We start from the raw sequence: 23,388 nt of genomic DNA on the forward strand, positions 1-23,388 counted from the left end.
GCCATGGAGCACATCCCAGATCCTGCCAGTGGGGGACAAAGAATGCAAACTCCATCCACAGCTCTCCCAAAGCCCCTGTTATTTATGCCTGCCCCCAGCCTTGCTGCTCAGGCCTGTTCTAAAGCAATTCTGTTAACGATTTGCTTAATGTTCTCACTACACACAGTTGTCCCCCTTCATTCTTGTCAGAGGAACATGTCCTTCTTAATCCATTTTAAAGGAAATAAACCACAAAGCCCAGAGAAGAGCCCTCAAGGCTCTTGCCAGTCCAACATGTTGAGGCTGAAGGGAGGACAACCCACTAAAAAGCAAGAGCAGCCCATTTGTCACGCAGTTGTTTTACAAACTGCAGGGCCCCTGTGAATAGCGAGGCCGTGGCCAACGCCGGGAGCCCCCGAGGAATATTTATCTCCCAATAACTGCAACACTTGGCAAGGGAGATCACTCACTACGGAAAAGCGATGGAGCCGGGAATGCTTCAGGCAGAGTGGACACTCCCGTGGCCACAGCAGTGCTGGGACACGTCCCGGACACGTCCCTGCAGGTGACCAGGGCTGAGCCACCTCTGCATGGAGGTGGAGCCATCACTGAGATCAGGGAATCACGGGATGGCTGAGTTGGGAGGGACCTTAAAGATCAACTCATTCCACCCCCTGCCATGGGCAGGGACACCTTCCACTAGCCCAGGTTGCTCCAAGCCCCGTCCAGCCTGGCCTTGGACACTTCCAGGGATGGGGCAGCCACAGCTTCTCTGGGCGACCTGTGCCAGGGCCTCCCCACCCTCACAGCCAACAATTCCTTCCCAATATCCCATCTCACCCTGCCCTCTGGCAGTGAGAAGCCATTCCCCCTTGTCCTGTCACTCCACCCCTTGTCCAGAGTCCCTCTCCAACTCTCTCGGAGCCCCTTTAGGCACTGGAGGGGCCTCCGAGGTCTCCCCAAAACCTTCCCTTCTCCAGGCTGAAGAAGCCAGTTTGGGACTTGTCTCATTTGCTACAACAGGCTGCCACTTCACTCTCCTCTTGAAAGCAAAAACAGGCTCTGAAAAGAAATGCAGGGAAACAAAACCCCAACCCAGAGGAGCGCGAGCCAAGGGCTGACACAACAGAGCAATTTGCGCTTCGGCCTCTCCTCAGCTCCAGCACATCTTATGGCTTTAGGTCTCCCCAGCTGAGGGGAGGTAACGGGAGAGAGTTGCTCAAGAAGCCAAAAGAAACAATAGTGTCCCAGCTCTTCTATTAGTCACCAGAAATCGAGTTATGACTAGACTCAGCAGGGCTCAGAGAAAAGAAAAAGTGGTGACTTCATGTTGGACCAGATTTTAAAATACAATTATTTTTTTTCTTTGCTAGAGACTCCATCACCACTTATTTAAGGTAGAAGGGTGCCAAGAAGAAAGGGGTGGGGGGAAGAAGGCTAAAAACTACATCTAAAAGCAGGACAGTTGCTATTAAAACATAAAAAAAAATATAAATTTCCTGTTTGAATATTTTATTCTTAAACATGACAAACTTCCTCCGAGTGTTCTCACAAGTACTTGTGTCTGCTCTACGCGGCTCGGTGAAGCCTGTAGAAATGTGTTCTGGTTTGCAAAATATTAATTAAAAAGGACAAAACAAAAACCAAAAAAAAAACCTCCCCCAAAACAAAATACCCCCAACCAAACAGAACGTGCTGTAACAGCAGCAGTACTTTAAGGCAGCCCCCGGCGGGGCAAAGTTACCTCTGGGGTAAGGGCAGGAACTGAAAGGAGCAGAGGCCTGGACCCGGGAACTGGCGTTTTCTTTGGGATTTGGTGGTTTCTGGAATGTGGAGGCAGTTTCCTATCTGCTAAGCCTGCTCTAGTAAGGATTCCTCTTCCTCTCGCACTTCCTGCTTTTGCTTCCAAGCTCTGGGAAGAGGCACTTCCTCGCCTTCCTCGCCCGCGCTCCTGAGGATGAATGTAAACACCACGACCCTGCCTCGCCCACCTCCCTCCGCACCCGCGGCCGTTCCAGTTCCCACTGGGAAGGCAGGAAAGCAGCAGCCCCCTTCCTTGCTCTGGTTAGCGTGCAGAAGCAGGAGTGCCTGGCTGGGACAATTGGGACGGGAGTCTGTCTGCTCCCGCTACCGCCTGGGATGCTCTTGCTAGTGCAACATAAAAGCAGAGACCCACAGCTCTCCCGACAAGCCTCGTGTGAAGATCACAGAGCAGAGTATCAGTGCAGTAATACTTGAAATACTGAGACAAGGCAGACACAACAGCCTTTCTTCCTCACAATGCTTTTGCAACCAGCTTTTTTTTTTTTTTTTTTTTTGATCCAAGTCTCCACGCAAGTCACAGAGGACAATTGTGCTTCCTGCATTCACATATAGGAATAAATAGCTCTGGATCAGTTTTCTTTACGGCCGGATTACAGAACCCCCTGAAATACTGATACGCTTATGAACAGCAGCACTGTGCAGTTCTGTGAGTATCCTTGGCCATGCCAAGTTCCTCTAGGATGCTGGTGCATCTCCCAGGCGTATGGCCCCAAAGAAAGTTGTGTGCTTGCTCATGTTGATGGAGATGTCAGCATGGACCATTTTCACAGCGATCTTCTGCCTGGCCTTGAGGAGGCAGACCCCGGCCGTGTAGCAGGTATTGAAGTTGGTCTTGCCGGTCTCAATACTCCGAGTGCATTGCAGAAAGGGCTTTTCATCCACCACCACCTCATAGCTGGCAAAATCTGTGAAGTTTATGTAGTATACCTGATGTGAAGCAGGGAGAAGAAAGGTGTTAGGGAGGGGACTGGTGCACGGGGAGCAAGTCCACATTCCTCTCGGTGTTCCCTGGCTAACGAGCCCCTCCTTGGCTCCAGCACACCTGTGCTCACGGGAGGTTGGCTTGTGTGAGGCAAAAGAACCCCAAGCCAACCAGGAAACTCTTGTATTCCGCTTCAGACTAAGCATGCAAGAATCCATTAATCCACGTGTCTAAGGCTGAGCTACAAATCCTGCTTATTACAGGGAAGATGAGCTGCACAGGCCCCAGTGCAGAGCTGTGCAGAGCACCCTGTGTGCTACGAACAGCTTCTCATCCCACAAACAGACAGACACATTTGACTGAAGGCCTCTTGCACTTACCTGGCCAGTCCTGCTTCCCGGTCCCATGAGCCTCCTTTAGTGGTGACAGCAGAGCTGCCCTAAGGTGTAGTGGGAGCTGCCTCCTGGGTAACTGGACTCGAGGTGCTTCCAGAGGCACAAGCTATTCCAGGGAAAGCGCTCTCCCAACCTCCACAGCTTGGAAGGAAATCACCCTACAGTGTTCCTACTGATTTAACTTCCAGGTCTAGTACCCACGTCCCTGTGACTCGACTGTTCCCTACTTAACCCTCTCCCACACTGATTCCAAAGAACTGCATGAGGAAGACCTGCCCAAGGAGAAGTCAGTCCCAGGGAGCTGCTCCTTCCTGAGAGAGGAAATCCAGCCACTTTGGAGGAATCTGCTAATTCTTCCTAGTCTACACCCTGTGACCTTGGGAACTTCACAAGACTGGATCCCTTTTTTCCTTGATGGACCACAAATGACAAGGCTTCAGAGGCCAAACACCGTGGCAGCAATTAGCATCAGGCACTTGCAAAACAATTATACTTTGGCCCGTGTGGAGTTATTTTTCCTGTCCCCATCCAAATCAGACACATCACTAGTTCCATGGAAGAGCATCTGACATCCACAGCCCACTTTATCCGACTTGGTAACATCCCAATGGAGCTGCCAACTGAACAGGAGTGATATTAGAAACATGGAGGAAGGTGGAATTTGCTCAGTTGTAGTTGTCACACAGAAACCCTCCTGGCTTGCTAAAATCTGCCCCAGAATCAGTTTTTCAGCCCATGGGTGGGTGGACACCTGAGTGCCCTGGCAGGGGAGAGCCCACGGCTCACACTCCACCCGGCTCTCTTGTGGGGCACTGAGAACAGTGTGTTAAATGACAATCCTTCTCCTGCTTTGGATTTGAATGGGGAGAGGAAATGATGCCTTATTAGCTGCACACTCTATCAGAACACAGTGGTTTCTCTCTTTCTTTAGCCCTTTCTGCAGAAGCAGGTGGGGACATCCATTGTTGGCACAAACCAAAGCATCAATGGAGCCATCCCACTGCTGGTGCATCGTGTGGGATGAGGCCACACGGCAGAGGGGGAGTTACCTGGGCTGGAGTTTGGCCAAACCACCTGGGCCGAGAGCCCTACGCTTGCAGAGAGCAACGTGGCTTCGAAATGACCCCGAACTGCCTGGGGTTGGGCCTTACATTTCTTTTAAAGCACAGAGCGCAGCGTCCTCTCCGCAGGGAGGTTTGGGAGGGCTGGCGAGTGACTGCACAGAGAACTGGAGGATGAGCAAAGGGCACTGCTGGGTGTGGGATGGGGATAACCAACCAATCTCTTGAGGGCGGTGTCACGGCAAAAGGTGTGTGAAACCACATCCTCCCGAGCACACCCCAGAGCTGAAGCGGTTACAAGGACACACAAGCTGTTGGCATTTGGTAGTTGTCTGGAGCCCTCTCGTGGTTCATGCAAGGCTTCCATTGGAACACAAGTATAGGAGTTAGCCTAGGACCGTACTCACTTCTACCTGACTATAGATGAAGTATGTGCCGTCCACCAGTACCTCCAGCTCCCCACTGCGGGCATGCAGCTTAAACACCTTGGGGTTCATAGTGATGCGAGACCAGTCATTGAGGACTCCACCTGAAAGATCTCAGTATGAGAAAACGGCAGTCACTCAGTACCTGTCAGAGGAAAAGCGCGGGAGCACAAAAATACAGTCACACTGCAGGGGTCACACAGCCCGAAGTCAAGGAATTCAGTGGGACAATCCCAGAATTCAAGACTAGGGTGTGATAGCTGGGGCTCCTCTCTAGCTCTGGTCACACTGCCACTTGCTGGGGACACCCATTTCCTGCAGTGAACAGCATGACTGGGGGACAACTCTCCCTGCCCTCATCCAGGGTCGTTCTCCTCGTCCTCAAAAACAGGGTCACACAACTGATTTTCATTCTGGTGTTCCTTGACTTCCCCATCTCTGACTTTGCCACCAGCATTATCTTAACAAACACTTTGTCATTACGTCTCCAAGGTTTTTAAAAGCCAAAATAACAACAAAATAGGAGACTGCACCACGTCCCACCACAGTAACCCCTAACTGGGGTCCCTCCACATTGTTTTTTGTTTCTTTTCTTCCATACTTTATATACTTGAAAATTATTCCTGTACCAGCTTGGCTTCCTCACACTCATTGTGCATTAACAGGTGGGATGTATTAGGTATCTTTTTGGAGGGCATCCCCTGCAAGCTGAAATGTGGTGAGTAGGAATAATCAGGAAATTTGCTCCAAAAAGTCATTCTGGAGCTGGACTGCAACAGTAGTGTAGGTGCACTCATGGACTCAAAAGGTATCAGAAGATTTCTACATGTCAACCCTCTCTGTTTCCTACCCACTCCCCCCCAGAAAAAAAGGTAAATAAAAAGAAGAAAGAATAGTACAAAATAGTGCAAGGGACCAAAAAGTCAGGGATTTATGGATCCACCACCCAGTCCTGGCACTGGGATAACTGACAACATGAGCACAGCTCTGCTCCCTGGACGGACCCAGGGGACAGACTTTGCTGTGAGCCCTGAACTGAGCCAACCTCTGTAGGTGCCTCAGTTTATCAGATCCCACTCTTTTCCTCCCTCTCCACTCCCTGCCCCCTGTCCGAGCCCGCCAGGCTGCAGCTGGACGGAATTCTTGGCTCACAGCACCAGATTGTTCCCGAGCAGCAGGGAAGGACACTCACAGGGCATTCCCACTCTTAGACAGCAGCATACCCTCTGTAAACCCTCAGCACTCCCAGCAATAAAGGGATCACTGCTTTCTGAATGCAAGCAAACGGCATCTTTCCCCTCATATTGTTCCTGGGAACGGACGGTTTCCTTTGAGTTTTGGGGAGCTGGAAGCACACTGCCCTATCCAAGACAAACTCCAGCTCCCACTCTCACGGCTGCTGAGGGAGAAGCTGCCCTCCCACAGCAGCAGTGGCCAGCCCTCCTCATCCCATGTATCAGGCAGGAATTCATGGACAGGGGTCCTGCAGCCCCATCCTGCTGCACCCACCCTTGGGAGTCTGGGATAAGGGGACATGTCCCAGGACTGTCTGTGCTCCCCAGGGAGCTGCACGAGGGGACTCGGGAAGGGGACAACACATCCAGCTCCTCTCCAGCCCAGCCAGAGCAGGGAGGCAGCAGGAATGAATGAGCCCCAGCTGTTGGCAAAGAGAGCAGGAACTTGAGGAGAACTTGGATGGGGATCCAGGGAGGAGGAGGAGAGCAAGGAGCTGCCTGTGGATGTGAAATGTCTCAGCAGGGCTTGGGATAATGGTCTAAAGGCTGTTGGTGGGGGTGGAGATGCTCAAGGATTCCAGGAAGAGCTGGTAGCCTGGGCACCTTTGTGTCCTCACACCACTGTGCCTTCCCCTGCCTTAAATTACTGGGAAACTGGAGAAACACGTGATAATGGGGGTGAGGCAGGACAAGGATACGCTGAGGGATTAAAATGGAATGGGGGGGGGGGGAAAGGTTGGCCATCGAGGGTCTGGGGAACACTGGTGGGACAACAGCAGGTTGGAGGAGGCCCAAAATGTACCTGGAGGTCAGGAGGGAGATTCAGTGGGACAGAATTACTGGGATATACAGGATAGGGATAACCTGGGAGATAAACAGGAGCTCAGGGGAAACGGGAATGGAGACTCTTCTCATGGGAGTCTGGGCAGGGGAACTGGACTGTCCTGGGGGATAACAGCAGGGAAAATCTGGGAGCTGTGTTATGGGATGGACTGAGACCTAGATACGAGGCCATGGGTGCAGGGAAAATCTGGGAGCCCTGTTATGGGATGGAATTAGACCCAGGTATGATGCCACGGGTGCAGGATGGGCCCTTTCCAGTAACCACCAATATCAAGAGATCCTTACCATTCTTCACTTGGATTGCTGAGCCTTGGCCTTGAAGGTGGACCACAGCTGGCTGCAAACGCCAAACACAGCATTAGCAAATGTAGCCAGGAAATATTTACAAAAACCCCTCCCAAGGCTGGGCTTTTTCCTGGGAAGATCAACCCACCTGGATGTCTCTGGAGCCGGCCTTGTCTGTGGCACCTGCAAAAGGCAATTTCATGTTGTTGAAGAAGAGCGTTGAGTGAAGAATCCCACAAATAAAACTCCTCTTACCCCACAATAACCATTAAACCCCCATAGAAATAAAACTTCTCTTACCCCATAGTAATCAGTAACCCCCCATTAACAGGAGAAGGACAGCACCACAAGTATGGGGTGCAGGCAACATTAAAATATATAAAATATAAATATTAAAAAAATATAAAAAATACATAAAGAAGAAAAATATTAATCCTACATTTCCCTATTTTATTCCTGCATTTCTGCCATCAAAATTAAAAATTCAACCATTATTCAACCAGTTTCCACTAGAAGGAAAAATTGCACAACCCTTTCCCCGCTTTGTGGTGGCCAAAAGCCTCTTGGCTGCCAAGATGACAAGTTTCCCTCTGCAGTAGCTCAGGTCATTCATTGCATCCCAGCTCCACGCTGAAATCTCCCTTCTCCGGGAGCCAAACCCCTATTAAGGAGGAGATGCCTCTGGCAGGATACTGGAGCTGAGGCCTCCTGCTGCTCCTGCCTCTGCTCAGCCAATTAAGGATCACAGAATCCCAGAAATCCAGAGTGCTTCGGGTTGGAAGGGATCTTAAAGATCATCCAGTTCCAACCCCCTGCGGTGGGCAGGGACACCTTCCACAATTTCTGAGATAAAAACTGAGAAGTCTCCAAGTTTTCCCTTGAGCCATGTGGGCTACAGGGTAATAGCTCTGACATCTCTGGAGATGTGTTTATTAATATTAAACTGCTCATGTAGATATAATGAACACTGCTGATGGGAATGTCCACTAACCTGCATTTTAAGGAGTTATTAAATTCATGGATTTTAGCAAAATAATCACCACACGACTCCGTGGAGAAATAATGTGGTGCAGACACAGGGAAATGGAGAAAAATGGAACCAAGAACTGCAGGAGAAAACTATTTTTCTCTGGATGGTAGGAGGGGGAAGGGAAGGCAGGGGTGAGAATCTACTGTGGTTCCTGCCTTCCTGATGCAAAGAATCATGGAATCACAGACTGGTTTGGGTGGGAAGGGACCTTAAAGCTCATCTCGTTCCACTTCTTGCCACCTTCCACTAGACCAGGTTGCTCCAAGCCCCATCCAACCTGACCCAGGACACCCGAGTCCTGCTCCAGGATGCTGTGCCATCACATCCAGACACTCCTCAGGGGGAACACGGAGCCCTTTTATTCCCGTGTGGCATCTCCTGCGCCGATGGCGTCCCCAGCTCCGAGCAGAGGAGGGACAGAGCTCTCACCTGAGGGGCCCTGCAGGCCGGGGGGTCCCTGAGGGCCCGGCGGGCCAGGGGGGCCGGGCGGTCCCATGACGGTTGTGCCGGGAATCCCGGGGATGCCGGGAATGCCGGGGGGACCCTGTGGCCCGGGAGGACCTGGTGGCCCTTGGGGACCATTGGGCCCTGGAGGACCAGCCTTCTTTCCTGGAAAACACAAGGTCAGGTGTTACCTTCTGCACGTAGGGTGGGCTTTGACCTGCAGGGAGTGGCAGACAGGGGGTGCCCTCGGGGGCAGCGTGTCCCAGAGCTGGTCACGGCCCTACGGCTCTGGGATGCTCTCTGGATACAGTCAGGATGCTCCCCGTGACCCATGGACACTCCAACACACCCAGCCAAGGCTGGAGTGGTAAAGTCCAGGTGACCCACTCCACAGTTTCTCAGTTTTCCATTTGTCGATGGAAAACAGTGGAAATCTTCCCTACCTGTTACACACTAGGATTAGGAGATGATCCCCACGGCTTGGTCTCCTCCAGAGGGCAGTTCAGAGCTGAGCTGCAGCGTTGCTGGAGGAACCCCTGTGCTGCTTGTGCCTCAAAATAATTAAATATGCTGGGCTCTGGATGGAGGGGTAAGGGAAGGACTAACCCCATCACGAAGATGGAAGCACTGGGAAATTCTTATAATCGTGGAATCACAGGATGGCTTGGGTTGGAAGGGACCTTAAAGACCATCCATTTCCACACCCTGCCCAGTCCAACCTGGCCTCGGACACTTCCAGGGATGGGGCAGCCACAGCTTCTCTGGGCAACATGTGCCAGTATTTTATAAACCTCATGGAAAAAAAAACCTTCTTCCTTAAAATGATCCTCAAACACATCACGTGGCCCCAGGAAGAGAAATGGCACAATCACATCAGTAACTACTCATACAAAGTGGACTGAAACCAGGTCTGCAGGGAAAGCCTGGCCTGTCCTCAGCTGATTTTCCAGGTCCCCAACAGAAATTATGTTCTTTTGATGTAGTTATTAAGATGCCAGTTTGTAACAGTTTTTATGCCAAAGAGCATAAATGGAGCAAAATCACTCCAATTGCTGCCACAAGGTCCCCAGTAGGACAGAATTAAACACTTTGCTACATGACAGCAGCAGTTGGGATATGAAATTATGGTTATTGGAATAGTTTCCAAGTACCTTTATGTACTTGTTTCTCGACTAATATCCATCTTTGTAATGGGATAAAACTATAAGGAGAAATCCATCTATTTTTGTTAGGACAGGGGTGGAAATTTCTAGGTGGCCATTAGCCAGGAACATGGGCACATGGACATCAGTGCGGGACAATTGTGTGGGTAATTAAAGCATCCAGAAAACTAAGTTAAAGTAAGGAGGGGTGAGTAAAATAACACTGGTGTCCAAAAAAAGGGGGGGGGGGGAAGGTTTAAGGGGACAAATCTCCACAGCAATATTTCTGTCCAGATCAGCAGCCACGACTTCCAACCCAAGCTGGCCACAATCCAGCCTTCCCCTAATCCAGAGATTTTCTTCCCTGGGCTGATGATGTGCCTTGGAGTTGATCACTCTGAATCACCCCCATCACCTCTTTCCCCTAAAACACACTGAACTCCCCTCACTCACATCCCCTGATCCAGACCATCCGAAGGGAGGATCGAATGCAGGGAGTCGGGAATGCTGCTGCTGTCACTCCTGGCTTTCCTTCCCAAGAGGGATACAAATTACAGCTGGTTTAACTCATCTGCCTCAGAAGTCTGGTCTGCTACTAAGGGAGCTGCTGGTTGAGCAGTGAGACAATTGCACATCCCACATTTTCTGTGCGTTCCCCTCCTCCGAGTCATTTCAACTATTTCTCTGCATTAACAAATCTCACTTATTAAACTCACAAGACAAAAGATATTTGATTTGTTTGTCTGAGGGGACCCCAGCCTCCCTATCAGCTCTCCAGGGAGGGTCCCAGCACCCAAATCCCAGCCTGCCAAGTCTCCTGGTGTCTGTACCCACATACCAGGCAGGCTCTGAAACACAGGGTAGACAGGACCAGGGAGTTCTCCTTAATCCTTGCCCAGCAAACAATAAGCTCTAACTCTAAAAAGAATTAAATGTGACAATACCATAAAATTGAACTATTTTATACAGCTGTATATAATACAGCTCTGGGAGATCTCCCCATCCCTCTGGAACTGCTCTGAACACCACAGCCATCACCTGTTATTAGCTGGGCTGGTTTAATGTGGGTTGAGGGTTTCTGAGCTTTGTTAGGACAAACTCCTCCAACATAAAATTTTATGCTGCTTCTGAGAGTCAGTACAAATGAAGTCTCTAACTGTGGCCTGTTTCCACCTCTAAGCTGTGCATCTGGAGTTTGCATCCAAGGATTAATGTGATTTGACGTGTTATTACAGTAGGACAGACATGGGAAGCTCGGTTGCTCCCGCTGTTGCTGGTGGGAATGGAGCAGGAAGGGCTCTTGAGGGACACAGAGAATTGCTGAACAACTAACTGTTCTGTTAATTAAATACACATTAGCTACAACAGGTAGCAAGCAGAGAGTTGCCACTGCAGCTGTCAGTGCTTGGGTAGGAGCACCACGTGCTGCTCACATGGGGTGTGAGCCCCTCGGTGAGCTGAGGTCTCTGGGCCTGGAGACACCACAACCTCCAGTTACACACACCTACAATCTGTTGTAAGCTTTTAAAGCACCCCCAGAAGCATTTGGATGGTTACAAGGGGCAAAACCAGGTAACTGACTGTGTTTCCCTGGAACTGAGACTGCAGCAGTTTATGAGGAAAAGTCGACAGAGCAACTTGGATCTTGGGACTCACTCAAGCTCCTGGTAGTGTTAAATGTTCCCCAGGAGTCCTACAGAGACAAGGATGGCATCAGCAATCCAAGAAACACAGGGCTGCCACCTGAATAACCCAAATCCCAACAATCCACCAATAGGTGTTAGGAAAAGTGGGATGCAAAGTGTGTCTGTTGGGTTTGGTGGGTGTGAAGGGAACCCCGGGCTGCTGGTTGGCAGGCTCAGGATGAAAGCCAAGGCTGGCAAACAGCAAGTGGCTCATGATGCTGGTTCATGACTCAATTCTACTCCATTCTTTAATTACACCATCTTCAGGATTACTTTTATAGAACATAATTAACTTCCTTCAGTGCTAAGGGAAGTTTTAAGGGTGTTGTGGGTGTTATCCCTGCCCTTCCCAGAGCTGAAAGCTGCTGCTGGTTTCTCCTTTGTGTTATCCAAAGAGAATTCACAGCTGGGTGACAAACACAGAAAGGAAAATTAAGTTAAAACTCAAACTTACCCTTTTTCTTGTTTTTCACTGAGCTTGGACCTACAAAGAAAAAAAGAAGAAAACTAGTGAAATTCAGGGATCATTTCAGTGGAGCAAATTCCCATTGCCATTTTATTTTCCAAGTGGACAATGGATGAGTTTGTGGCCCATGAAGCTGCACTGGAATGGTCTGAGCTGAGAGCAGTAACCCAAATATTAGAGCATCACAGAGCGGTTTGGGTTGGAAGGGATCTTTAAAGATCATCTGGTCCAACCCCCTGCCGATTCCTTGTGAGCCAAGTTGTTTAAAAATAAGAATAAAATACTAAAAAAACACAAAAGCAAAGAATTGTTATGAACTAGCTGTTTTGAACAATGGGAACCCAAAGCTCCCTAGCACGAAGAGAAAATATTTATAGTGAAGCTGAGAAATGACAGGACTTTTTGAGCAGAGGCTGAAGTGTGAAACATGTTCCATTGCTTCCCCAAGAATTAATCACGGATGGGAATGAACTGCAAAATTCCCCAAATATTCCCTTGCTGTTCATCAGTGAAATCCCTCTAAAACCCAGGTTTTAGCACATGTTGATGACTGAAATCACCTTTAACTGAGAGAGAATTATAACAAATGGAAGGTAACGAGGTTGCTTTGAGCCTGAGGTGGTGGAGAAAGGCAAATTCCCAACAGAAGTGCCATTTTTCCATGGCTGGTAAAAAGAAAGATGAGGGAAGGATCAGAGAAATACCCAGCAACATCACTGATGCCTTTTTAACAGGAATAATAATTTCCCTACATTATGCTGGTGAGTCATGGGAAAATTATGGAATTATCTATAGAAGGCATTATCTATAAATTTTAGGAAGGAATCCTTCCCTAGAAGGGTGGGGAGGCCCTGGCACAGGCTGCCCAGAGAAGCTGTGGCTGCCCCATCCCTGCAAGTGTCCAAGGCCAGGGTGGACAGGGCTTGGAGCAACCTGGGCTGGTGGAAGGTGTCCCTGCCCGTGGCAGGGGGTGGAACGGGATGAGTTTAAGATCCGACTCAAACCATTCTGTGATTCTATGATTTAAAATACTATTTCTGCTAGTCCAGTTTTTTTACAATCTAATTTTTTTACAATCTTCACGCTATTAAAACAGGCAGACGGGACAACACGTGGGTTTCCAGCAATGCCAGGCCCAGATCTCGCCAGGAAGCCGCACCAGCAGCTCCACCACGAGCAGACAAACTGCAAGACCTAGGCAGGGCAGACGAGCTCCACTTTTTTTGCCATTCCCGAGCTCCACCAGCCCTCGTTGGAGGCACCAGCTGGTTAACAACATTTCCAGCGTGGAGAAATGTCCCTGCCCCCCAGCCCAAGGCAGCGAGAGGGGAGTGCCGCGCCTGTGCCTGCGCAGCCCTCGGAGTCACGAGAGTTTATTTCATGTTCCATATATCACACCATTAGCGCCACGACCAGAGTGAAAGTACAAATAGCTGCGGCCAGCCAGACACATCGGGGCTGCCTGCAACCAATTAGCTTCAAAGATGAATGGGAGGAATGAGAACCACATGGGATGTCAATGTTCGCAGTCCATATTACAACACGCGCATCTGTTCCAGGCACGGCAGAGAGAGATGTTATGGCCCTGCAAGTGAATCTTTCGACAAACATGGGGAATACTCCTGACACAAGAGGGGGGGGAAAAAACCCCAGTGTTATTAGGCTTGGGAGCTTCTGACTCTCTGGGGTCTGCATCTGTTTGCCTCCCAATAGCAGGGGTGGGGGATTTAATTGCAGCGCGGAGCTGAACGTTCGTCTCATGGAGCAGAAGACAAAGTTTTGCTCATTTTTTGCTCAAAATAGTCAATTCATGAGCTCTTGCTCAATTTAGGCCACAATGGTAATAAATTACTGAGTCTGAGAAGCTGAGGGCCACGGAAATTTCAGATCAATGCTCCCTCAGAACAAAAGGTGCTGAGGCTCAAGGCTTAAAAACTTGACTTGATGTACATCATCCAAACACTGACGGGCAGAGGAGAAAAATTATAATTAAAAAATCCTTTCTGCCAGGTTTTCCAGAGGCCAGAACCCAATATTTAAGCAGTAAAGCTTGTTAAATGCTGCAGTGGTTGAACACATAATACTGTTATAATGTAATGGATGCCCCATCCCTGGAAGTGTCCAAGGCCAGGTTGGACGGGGCTCAGAGCAACCTGGGATAGTGGAAGGTGTCCCTGATCCTGTCCTGATGGGATCTGAAAGCAATCCAAGGCCTCAGCTGCTCCCTGGTACCTCTCTGCCCTTCTTTATAGAAATAACCTTAAGTGCACCTTTCCTGTGTCACCCCCATTCCTCACGAATCCCTTCACACATCCATTAGGAATGTCCTGGAGATCCAGCTCCTGGTGCTGACTGCCGGGATCAAACACAACAGCCACCCAAGCAGAGTTATCCTTCTGGACTTCTACCCTTCTTCCCACTAATCCCACCTTTTTCCAACCCCCTTTCCACATGCTGTCTGCATACCTTTGAGGTCAAACCAGACCCCAGACCCAGGGAAGACCATTCCCCTTCTACATTTCCTGTCTTTCAGCTGAAATTAAATCTACATTTAAATTCTAATCCCTCCCTGAAGGAGCTGTCAGCTCTGTTCACTCCCTTGTTTTAGCTTTGCCAGAGGGAGGGAAGTGGACCAGAACTGTTAATACAGAAGAGGACTGGAATAGCAGAGAGGACAGGCTGGATGGCTTTGAAGGATAATAAGCATGGAATGAGGTTCAGTCATACCAAATATATAGTCCTATAAAATATATATACATGGGAAATAATAAACTGCTCTGCTGGATCATGGAGCTCCTCAGGACAACACCTGCACATGTTCAGTTGCTGTCACTCAGCCAGGCAAGGCAGAAATACAATCCTAGAATGGGAACACCTCTGGAAGACTTGGGGAAATCCTGCTGCCCCTCAGGGAGCGGGTGTGAAAATCCTGGGAGCAACACAGCCAATCCTGATCATCTAATGCAGAAAGGTGAACTGAAATGAGAAGAGTTTCACAGAAGGGCTCCTGGGATGGTCAAGAAGTGGTCAAGTGAGCCATCAACACTGGGAAAGGGTGGAAGCACCGCTGGGAAAGGCTCTGGTGATGGGCACGGAGGGAGAAGACCTGTCAGGGCTTCAAGGACAGCACTGGCACGTCCTCACATGTGTGAACTGCTCCCCAAGATCATCCAGTTGGAAATGAGAAGGCTCCTGAGAAGGAGCACAGGCTTGGAGGGGATCTTCTGGCTCAGAGCAAGAAGTCACTGAAGTGACCTGGTGTCACCGGTCACTGCTGAAATGTCTCTCCAAAGCTCATCAGTCCCCCTGGGAGGTTATTTTTGCCTAACTACTGAAGCTCTGGGGCAGGCTACGGTCTGACTTGAAATGTTTAAGCTACCTGATCTCCTCCTAACATTTATATTCCCTTTCCTTGGATTTCCTCCGGGAAAAGCCTCTGACTCCTGCTGTGGTAACTCAGGTCAGCCCATCCTCTGCCAGCTGAGTTCTCCATCCCAGGATGGGATTTCCCCAGCCAAGGTGAGAGCAGGAATGCTGCACACTGGGCTTTGGAGACCCTGGCTTTGAGCAGCATCCCAGAGCTAGACTTCTCCAAAAGCTTATTTTCCACACGTGTTGGGAAATAAAAGGGAAGGATAACAGAAAAGGAGGGAATATCAAGCCAGCAAGAGTGGTAAACTTTGAGGGAAAGGTACAAGCAGGAAAGGACAACTTTATATGATGACAAAACCCCAACCCAAACAGAAGAGCCCCCCTGGAATCCCGCAGAGCCACCACAAGTGGAAGGCTCCAAACAATTCCAAATCACTTCTAGCAGAAGCACAGTGGGTTCAGACACAGACTTCTCACTTTGAGCTGAAGAAAACATTTGCAAGGGATGAGTTTTTGGTGCACAAACCCACAGCTGTGGCCCAGCAAGCAGCAGAAGACATCTAACCATGCTTCAGGGAGCAGGTTCCAGCCCCAGCAGCCCTATCATCTGCTGGACCACTTCCAAAGGCTTCAGAAAAAAAAAAACAGATGGTGATGCAACTCAAGGATATTACATGTGACATGTTTTCTCTTATAAAGATTAATAGGGTTTACTCTCCCCCCCCTCTGATTTCTCTTTCCTCACGCTACACACTGCTATGATTTACTATAAATACAGAAATATCCCAAACTTCTTTAGGACATATGCTGATATAAATAGGATATTAAAAAAACCCTGCATTCCCTTATTAGCTGTGTGTGTGTGGATTAACAAGAAATAGTTCAAATTCCTGCAAAACAGTTCAAACTGGTTTTACTGATGGGAACAGATCTTTGTAATTACACTTATTTTATATAAGACCTATAAAAGGGTGACCATTATAGAAATCAGTCAAACAAAGGACATACCTACAGAGGCTGCTGAATGTGCTTGAATTCCCAGTTGCCAAGAGCAGGATGAAGTCATCCAGTGCCACAACCATGTTTTAGCTGCATCATTCGGTTTAGAACAGACACCAATTGATGTCTTCAAGGTGTTCTTCCAGTTTGGGGAAGGTATGGAGCAGCAACCACCATTTTTAGGTATCCATCCATCCTTTGCAGGCTGTGCCAACCTGTTTTCAGAGTTCACTGCTGCCCCCTGGGATTATTAAGGTGTCCCTTGTCTATTTTCCTGTCACTAAGTTATTATACCCCAGACTGGTCTGGGGTATAATAACCCAGACTGGTCTGGGGTATATGTAAGACCAGGTAACTCCAGTGAGCCATCCCTGTTTCCATTACTATTCTGTCCTGAGAGATGAGAGGGTGGAGGTACTGAGAAATTATTTTCATCCTAGGTTACAAACACAATTAGAGACAAAATCCTGGTGATTACTGAGATGTCAACATCACCCAGAACTGTCACATCACTTCTCAGTCCTTCATAAAATACACATAAAATGGTTAAGTCATAGAATCACAGACTGGTTTGGGTTGGAAGGGACCTTAAAGATCATCCAGTGCCACCCCCTGCCATGGGCAGGGACACCTTCCACTAGCCCAGGTTGCTCCAAGCCCCGTCCAACCTGGCCTGGGACACTTGCAGGGATGGGGCAGCCACAGCTTCTCTGGGCAGCCTGTGCCAGGGCCTCCCCACCCTCCCAGGGAAGGATTTCTTCCATATATTGAACCTAAATTTCCCCCCTTTCAGTTTGAACCCATTACTCCTTGTCCCACCACTCCAGTTCCTGATGAAGACTCTCTCCCTGGCTTCTCTGCAGCCTCTTCAGATACTGGAAGCAGGTGGAGTCCCCATCCCTGGAATGACTGGATGTGGCACTCAGTGCTCTGGGCTGGGGGACAAGGTGGGGATCGGGCACAGGGTGGACTCCATGACCTTGGAGGTCTTTTCCAACCTCAGTGATGCTGTGATTCTATAAATCCTGCCCATCAACCAACACCTCTATCCCTATTTGACCAATACTAAGGTGGAAAGAGAAGCAAAAATGTTACCTGAGATTTCAAGTGACAAACCTCCTGCTGACATGGATGTAAGTTGTCCCAACGAATAAGATCAAAACCCTCCACTTGGTCAAACCTCCAAAATTCAGTTGTTTCCTTCACAGCAGCAGTGCAGTGACATTCACTTCATTCTCATGGGTAGGAGATATGTAAAGCTTTTCAAATATTTTTAAGTATGGCTTTATTAATGCCAGATTACAGTGGAGTTGGGGAGAGAGGGATGTCAGCTCCCAACACATGCTTAATCTAGAACATGTGCTTTGGGGGAGGTTTGGAACCAATATGTTTTCAACATTTTCAGGAAATTTGGTCTATCCAGATGAAAGCTTCTTGGACTCTACTGAACTATCAGTCAGTGATACAAACACTGGAACAAGAGGAATTTTTTCCCTTTCCCTGAAAAAGAAAGTGTTGCTTCACCAACTCCAGGCAGAAAGGCAACAGGTCTTGAAGAGCAGCTCTGGCATTATTACTCCAGAATATTTAGAAAAGATGATAAATTATAGATCAAGGAAAATATCCCAGAAGTAAAACATATCCTGTGCTACTCCAAACTCCTGGTGTGCCTTGCCAGAGTGGTTTTTCGAGGGGTGGGACGAGGAAGGGGGGTCTTCTGCTAAGTGTGGAGGGAAGATGCTGCCCATACTTACAGGCTGGACCCGAATCAGGGATGTGATGCTCCAGTACAAGGCTAGAACTAATTTCAATAAATCTGAATATAGGGAATACATTCTGTTAGAAAACAGAGAGGGAACTCATCGTACAAAGGAGGGGAAGGATGAAACAGCACTGCCTGATGTGTTCCTGTGTAGGGCAGAGCCCAGGGCCATTCAGCCTCCCTGGACCACCACTGCTGCTTCTTTCTCTCTGCTTTTGTTTCATTCTTGTTTCAAAACTCTTGGAAATTTGTATGTGAAAAGGCCTTAATGGTCTGTTTCTGGATACATCCAACATTGAGAAGCTCCACAGCAGCACCCCATAAACCAGCACCCCATAAACCAGCACCCCATAAACCAGTGCTCCCTCCTCGTCCTTCCTCCCACAACAGTTCCCAGCGTGGCTCCCGAGGGACATCCCCCCGTGCTGCTCCACCTGCACAGCACAGACACAGCCCAAAACTTCAACAGCCTTTGCTCAGTGGTTGCCCCGTCCCACTCCGGAGTTACAGGCTGCTGAGTCCCCAAAAATGGCTCGGAGCCAACTCATGGCTGCCAGTTCTGATTCCCCACCCCTGTGCCGGACTGAGCTGCCCCACACCCAAAGCCAGGCTCCCAAAGCCAGTCTCCTCCAGCCTGGGAGATCAAGGAGAGTTTGCAGCTCATTCTGGGCTCTCCAGAGGCACTCCCTTGGCTACATCCACTTTTTGAGACAATTCTTCAGCTCTTTGATGAACTTTTCCCACGTCTCCAGGGGAATTGTCCCGCACTGAGGTCACTTCTGGGGCTGCTTGGCCAGAGGGTGTGAGCAAAGCTTGTGCACCGACACCAAGGGCTGAGACTCACTTCTCTTGTGGTGGCTTTGGTATAAGAGTGGCCTTGTGCTGCCTCCCTGCTCCCCTCCTTGCATTCCACCAAAGGACAAGCCTCCATCCATGTGTCATCCAGATGAGCAGATGCTGCTCCAGGAGCTCCATGGATCAGTAGCCTGCTCCCTCCCTATTCCTCTGATCCCGTACACCAGACCCCAGTTCAAGCTCATCGGTCTGAAAACACAGGGAGAGAAGTCACAGCTCATCCCAAGCCATCCTTGGAGCCCCTGGAGTGACACGAGATGCCAGAGAGCCACAATCTCTCCTCTCAAGCAGCTTCAGATGACACAAGATATTCATCACAGAACAGGGGGTTTTTTTGTTGTTGTTGAGAAAAATTTTTTTCTCCTGTCAATACTCAGAGATTTTTGCCTGCCTTGACACAACCCAGACTCTTCAGGGAATAAGCTGGTCAAGCTGTTAAGGATAGTTGAAAACAAATAAACAGAGATAATGCCAGCAGTGACAGTAGGTCAGGATGTAGTTTATCCTGATTTTTACACATATTCAAGGGAAAAAAATCTGCTTACTTCAGTTCAAGATGATCAGAACTGAAGTGTGAGTAAGAGACAGACCTAAGGGACCATCAGTCTTCAACCTGCTCCAGGTAAAGGTGCCATGTTAAGCAACCCCCCAGCTGGAAAGGACAGAAGAGGAGGATGAATGTAGCTGCTCTCATGCATTCAACAGGTTTTTCCACCTTAAAAAGGATGGTGGGACTCGAAGGTCATCAGATGCTGTTTGAAGGGAGGGGCTGCAGCATGTGGAGACCCACCAGCCCTGGGTGTCTCCTAAGGGCTTTTTGGCATGAGGAAAAAAATAGGTGCAGGATTGTAGAAGAACCAGGCTGGAACAGAAAGTGTCCTATAGAGGTCTGTCACCTCTGCTGTTGTCACCTCTGTCACAGTGCTGGTCCTGTTTAGGGGGAGAGGGCTGGATCCAGTCACACCAGTTCCTCAACTCTGTTTCTCCAACACCCAGAGCTCTGTTGAAAATCCTTCCTCGCTGCTTTCTTGGGTAAGGCAGAGGTGACCTTACTCACTGCAATGGGAATCACTTTATAGGACACAAAGAACAACCAAGTTGATTTATCTCCTCCACCCCATCCAGATCCACCCTGGGATCGGTGGCAAGGCACCAGGACAACCTGCTGGTACCATGAAGGCTCTAAAAAAACATCTCCAGCCTCCGCTGAGTAGGTGCAAGGACACCACAGCACAAATGTGGTCACAAGCAAAGACAAAATCCTGCTCCCAATTAACTACAGAGCCACTGTTGCTGGCAAACTAACACTGCACTGCCTCCTCAAAAACACAAAAAGCCAATCAAACATAAATCCCCACCCTTCTCAACTCGCTCCCACATAATCAGTCCCAGCCAAGTTCCTGGGGTTCACACCAGAACCTGTGGCCTTCATATTTCATTTTCCACACTCTCGCTGGCTATGGAAGGAGATGATGTGCCTTTTGTTCCCTTCAGGCGTTTAGGTTGGATTCCAAGCACTGGGTCCTTAAGCAGAGCTGACAAACAACAGCACTATCTCAAGGCTTTTTTTGGCTCTGGCTGGACTCACAAGGCTGATTTTCTATACACCACTGCACCCTATTGCTTACTTTATCAATCCCACATATTTGAACCCAACAATTTAAAGCGTGGTATTACAGCTGTGTTTTTATTTTGTTTGTTTTATTCGGTTGTTGCTTAACACAAAACACTCTGACATTTTTAGTCACATCCCACTAAGATAAACAACTAACATATGTCATGAATTCCAGCAGAAATGATTCCCAAGTGGTGCTGCAGCAAGGTTTTAACCCGGCCTACGAGAGGCTCTCCCAAATTGTTTGCTGGATGTTTGAAACGCGCCCTTCCCACCACGGGTATCCATAAGGAATCGAGGGCAGGTGGGAGGAAATCTCTTGGACTGCCTCATCCCTGCAGAACTTGACATGTTTTTCTCCTTCCCATACGTAATTCTGCCTAATTGGATGGAAAACCTCTGTAGCGTTGAGCAGCTGCCTGGGAACTGATGGTTTAATTACACGGAACAGCGTGGAATTTATATCCAAGGATCTGTCTGTGTGCACCCACATGCACTCCTATGTGGATGAGTCTGAAAAGGGGGGAAAAGAAGTGGAAAAAAAGGGGGAAAAAGAAGGAAACCCAAGAGAGACCCCACCACTCTTGGGAAGACTGGATGAATTTGAAAAGGGGGAGAAAGAAGAGGAAAAAGAGGGAGAAAAGGGGGAAAAAGAAGGAAACCCAAGAGAGACCCCATCACTTTTGGAAAGATTGAATAAATTTGAAAAGGGGAAGAAAGAAGGGAAAAAAAAGGGGGAAAAGGGGAAAAAAGAAGGAAACCCAAGAGAGACCCCACCACTTTTGGAAAAGTTGAATGAATTTGAAAAGGGGAAGAAAGAAGGGGAAAAAAAGGGGGGAAAAGGGGAAAAAAAGAAGGAAACCCAAGAGAGAGCCCACCACTCTTGGGAAGACTGGATGAATCTGAAAAGGGGGAGAAAGAAGAGGAAAAAGAAGAGAAAAAAGGAGGGAGAAAAAGGAGAGGGGAAAAATGAGAAGGAAAAGGGGGAACAAGGGGGGAAAAGGGGAAGCCCAAGAGAGACACCCCCCCACACTCATAGAAAGATTGGATGAATTTTAAAAGGGGGGGAAAGAAGAGACAAAAAGGGGGAGGAAGGGGGGGGGGAAGGAAACCCAAGAGAGGCCCTACCACTGTTGAGAAGCCCAAGTGAATTCCCTGCAGCAGCTGTGACATGGGGAAGTGCTGCCTGGCTCAGCCAACTCCTGTATTTGTCCATCCAAACCCATGAAGGGACTGCCCCAAACCCTGCTCGTGGGAGCGGGGTCAGACACAGCTCCAACAGTGTCTCCATAGATCACAGCCAACAAAGCCCTCATGAGAACAGGCAGCCCCACACCTCATTCATCCAGTCCAACCCCCTGCCCAGGCAGGGTCACCTGGAGCAGGTGACACAGGGACACATTCAGGTGGGTTTGGGACCTCTCCAGAGAGGGAGACTCCACACCCTCCCTGAGCAGCTGTTCCAGGGCTCTGCCACCCTCCATGGAAAGAAGCTCTTTCTCACGTTGAGGTGGAACTTGTGGTGTTTTAGTTTATAGCCACTGCTCCTTATCCTGTTGCTGGGCATGACTGAACACAGCCTGGCCCCCTCCTCTGACAGCCCTTGGAGATACCTGCGTGGATCAGTGACATCCCCTCTCAGTCCTGCCCCCAGAGAAACAAGCTTATTCAGCCCAAAACCTGCAGGAGGAGGCTTCTTGCAGTCGCTGGGGCAGGACCTGAGTGGGAGTTGCCACACCTGCCCGCTGGGAAGGTGGATGTGATCCAGCTCTGCACCAGCTCCTTGGCTTACAGCCACCGGACGGGCTCGGAGCACGTGCTGAGCAATTTGTGTCTGCCTGTAGAGCCCTCCCTGGATGTGGCCAGAGCTGGTTTATGCACAGAAACCCCAGCTCAGCTGCACGTGCCCCAGCAAACAGACAATGGAGCCTCTGAGGCTGCGGGCAGGGCTCGGCAGCACGGGAGGAGCTGAGCCCTCGCAGCGCTCGGTGCGCGGCTCCCGCGGCCCAGACCCACGGGGCTCAGTTGCAGCCACATTCCTGCCCCGCCGGAACATCTGTTCCCCTCTCGTTAGCCCCGGCCCTGTTTTGTAACACAAAAAACTATCTGAGATTCCTGAAGTTCAGTGTTTGACCCGAGGCGTTCCGAAAAGCCCCGGTTTTCAGAAGTGGAATTCAGACGGAATCACCAGTCACTTCTAATAACGCCGGGCCCTGTGCGACGCGCAGCTGTGGGAAGGGCTGAGGAGTTCACTTCAAGTTTCAGCACAGCCTGTGGGAGCACCCAGGATCCATCAGGACAGCTCTGCGTCCACCCACAAGTGCAGTCAGTGCAACTGTCTGAAAATGCCACCGAGGGGACACTGAGCAGAGAATTCCTTCTCATCTCAAGACTCCTCAATATCCCCAGCAACTCAAACTCTTCCAGTGGCCACCCCGCCGCCTTATCCGAACCAGACAGGAGGTACCAGGGAAGGACAAACACCCCCCCGAAGGAGCTCCACGGAAGGAACAAATCAGCACCCCATCACAGCCTCACAAACATCCAAATAACGAAGCAGGGTTTCTTCTGGAACAATCCAGATCCCAACTGGAAGGGCTAGAGAAGAGGCCAGGAGGCAAATGGAGGTTGCAGATGGGTCAGAACACACTGAGCACCGTGAACTCTGTGAGCCAGGACAATTCCTCATCCCAGTCAGCATGCAATTGGACTTGTACCTCTCCCAGCAAGTTAATTGCTTTTTATATTTAACATCCAACTGAGACAGCAACATAGCAGAGGTCAGTGAGGAATTTTGGACTCCAGCAGTTCACAGAATCATGGAATGGTTTGGGTGGGAAGGGACCTTAAAGATCATCCAGTTCCACCCTCTGCCAGGGGCAAGGACACCTTCCACTACACCAGGTTCCTCCGAGCCCTGTCCAACCTGGCCTTGCACACTTCCAGGGATGAGGCAGCCACAGCTTCTCTGGGAATTTGTGCAAGTGGTGTCACAGAGCTGGAACCAGCACCTAAACATCGCTCTGGGATTTAAGGTACAAGACCTTAT

General features: G+C 49.4%; 1 protein-coding gene across 2 annotated transcripts in view; it reads right to left on the minus strand.

Moving 5' to 3' along the window:
- Positions 1–1,474: 1,474 nt before the first annotated feature.
- Positions 1,475–23,388, minus strand: part of EDA (ectodysplasin A) — a 65,474-nt gene continuing 43,560 nt past the window's right edge. The window contains exons 3-8 of one of the 2 annotated variants that reach the window (XM_032702388.1): positions 11,725–11,754; positions 8,429–8,608; positions 7,118–7,152; positions 6,970–7,021; positions 4,595–4,719; positions 1,475–2,730 (exon numbers count right to left, since the gene is read on the minus strand). In XM_032702388.1, coding sequence (XP_032558279.1) covers positions 2,479–2,730; positions 4,595–4,719; positions 6,970–7,021; positions 7,118–7,152; positions 8,429–8,608; positions 11,725–11,754 — 674 coding nt within the window. In that variant the 3' untranslated portion in view covers positions 1,475–2,478. Of the gene's footprint in view, positions 2,731–4,588; positions 4,720–6,969; positions 7,022–7,117; positions 7,153–8,428; positions 8,609–11,724; positions 11,755–23,388 lie in introns of both variants that reach the window. The other variant, XM_032702387.1, reaches the window with a different exon arrangement.

The sequence above is a fragment of the Chiroxiphia lanceolata genome, chromosome 14 (assembly GCF_009829145.1).
Source record: "Chiroxiphia lanceolata isolate bChiLan1 chromosome 14, bChiLan1.pri, whole genome shotgun sequence".
Taxonomy (NCBI): Eukaryota; Metazoa; Chordata; class Aves; order Passeriformes; family Pipridae; genus Chiroxiphia; species Chiroxiphia lanceolata.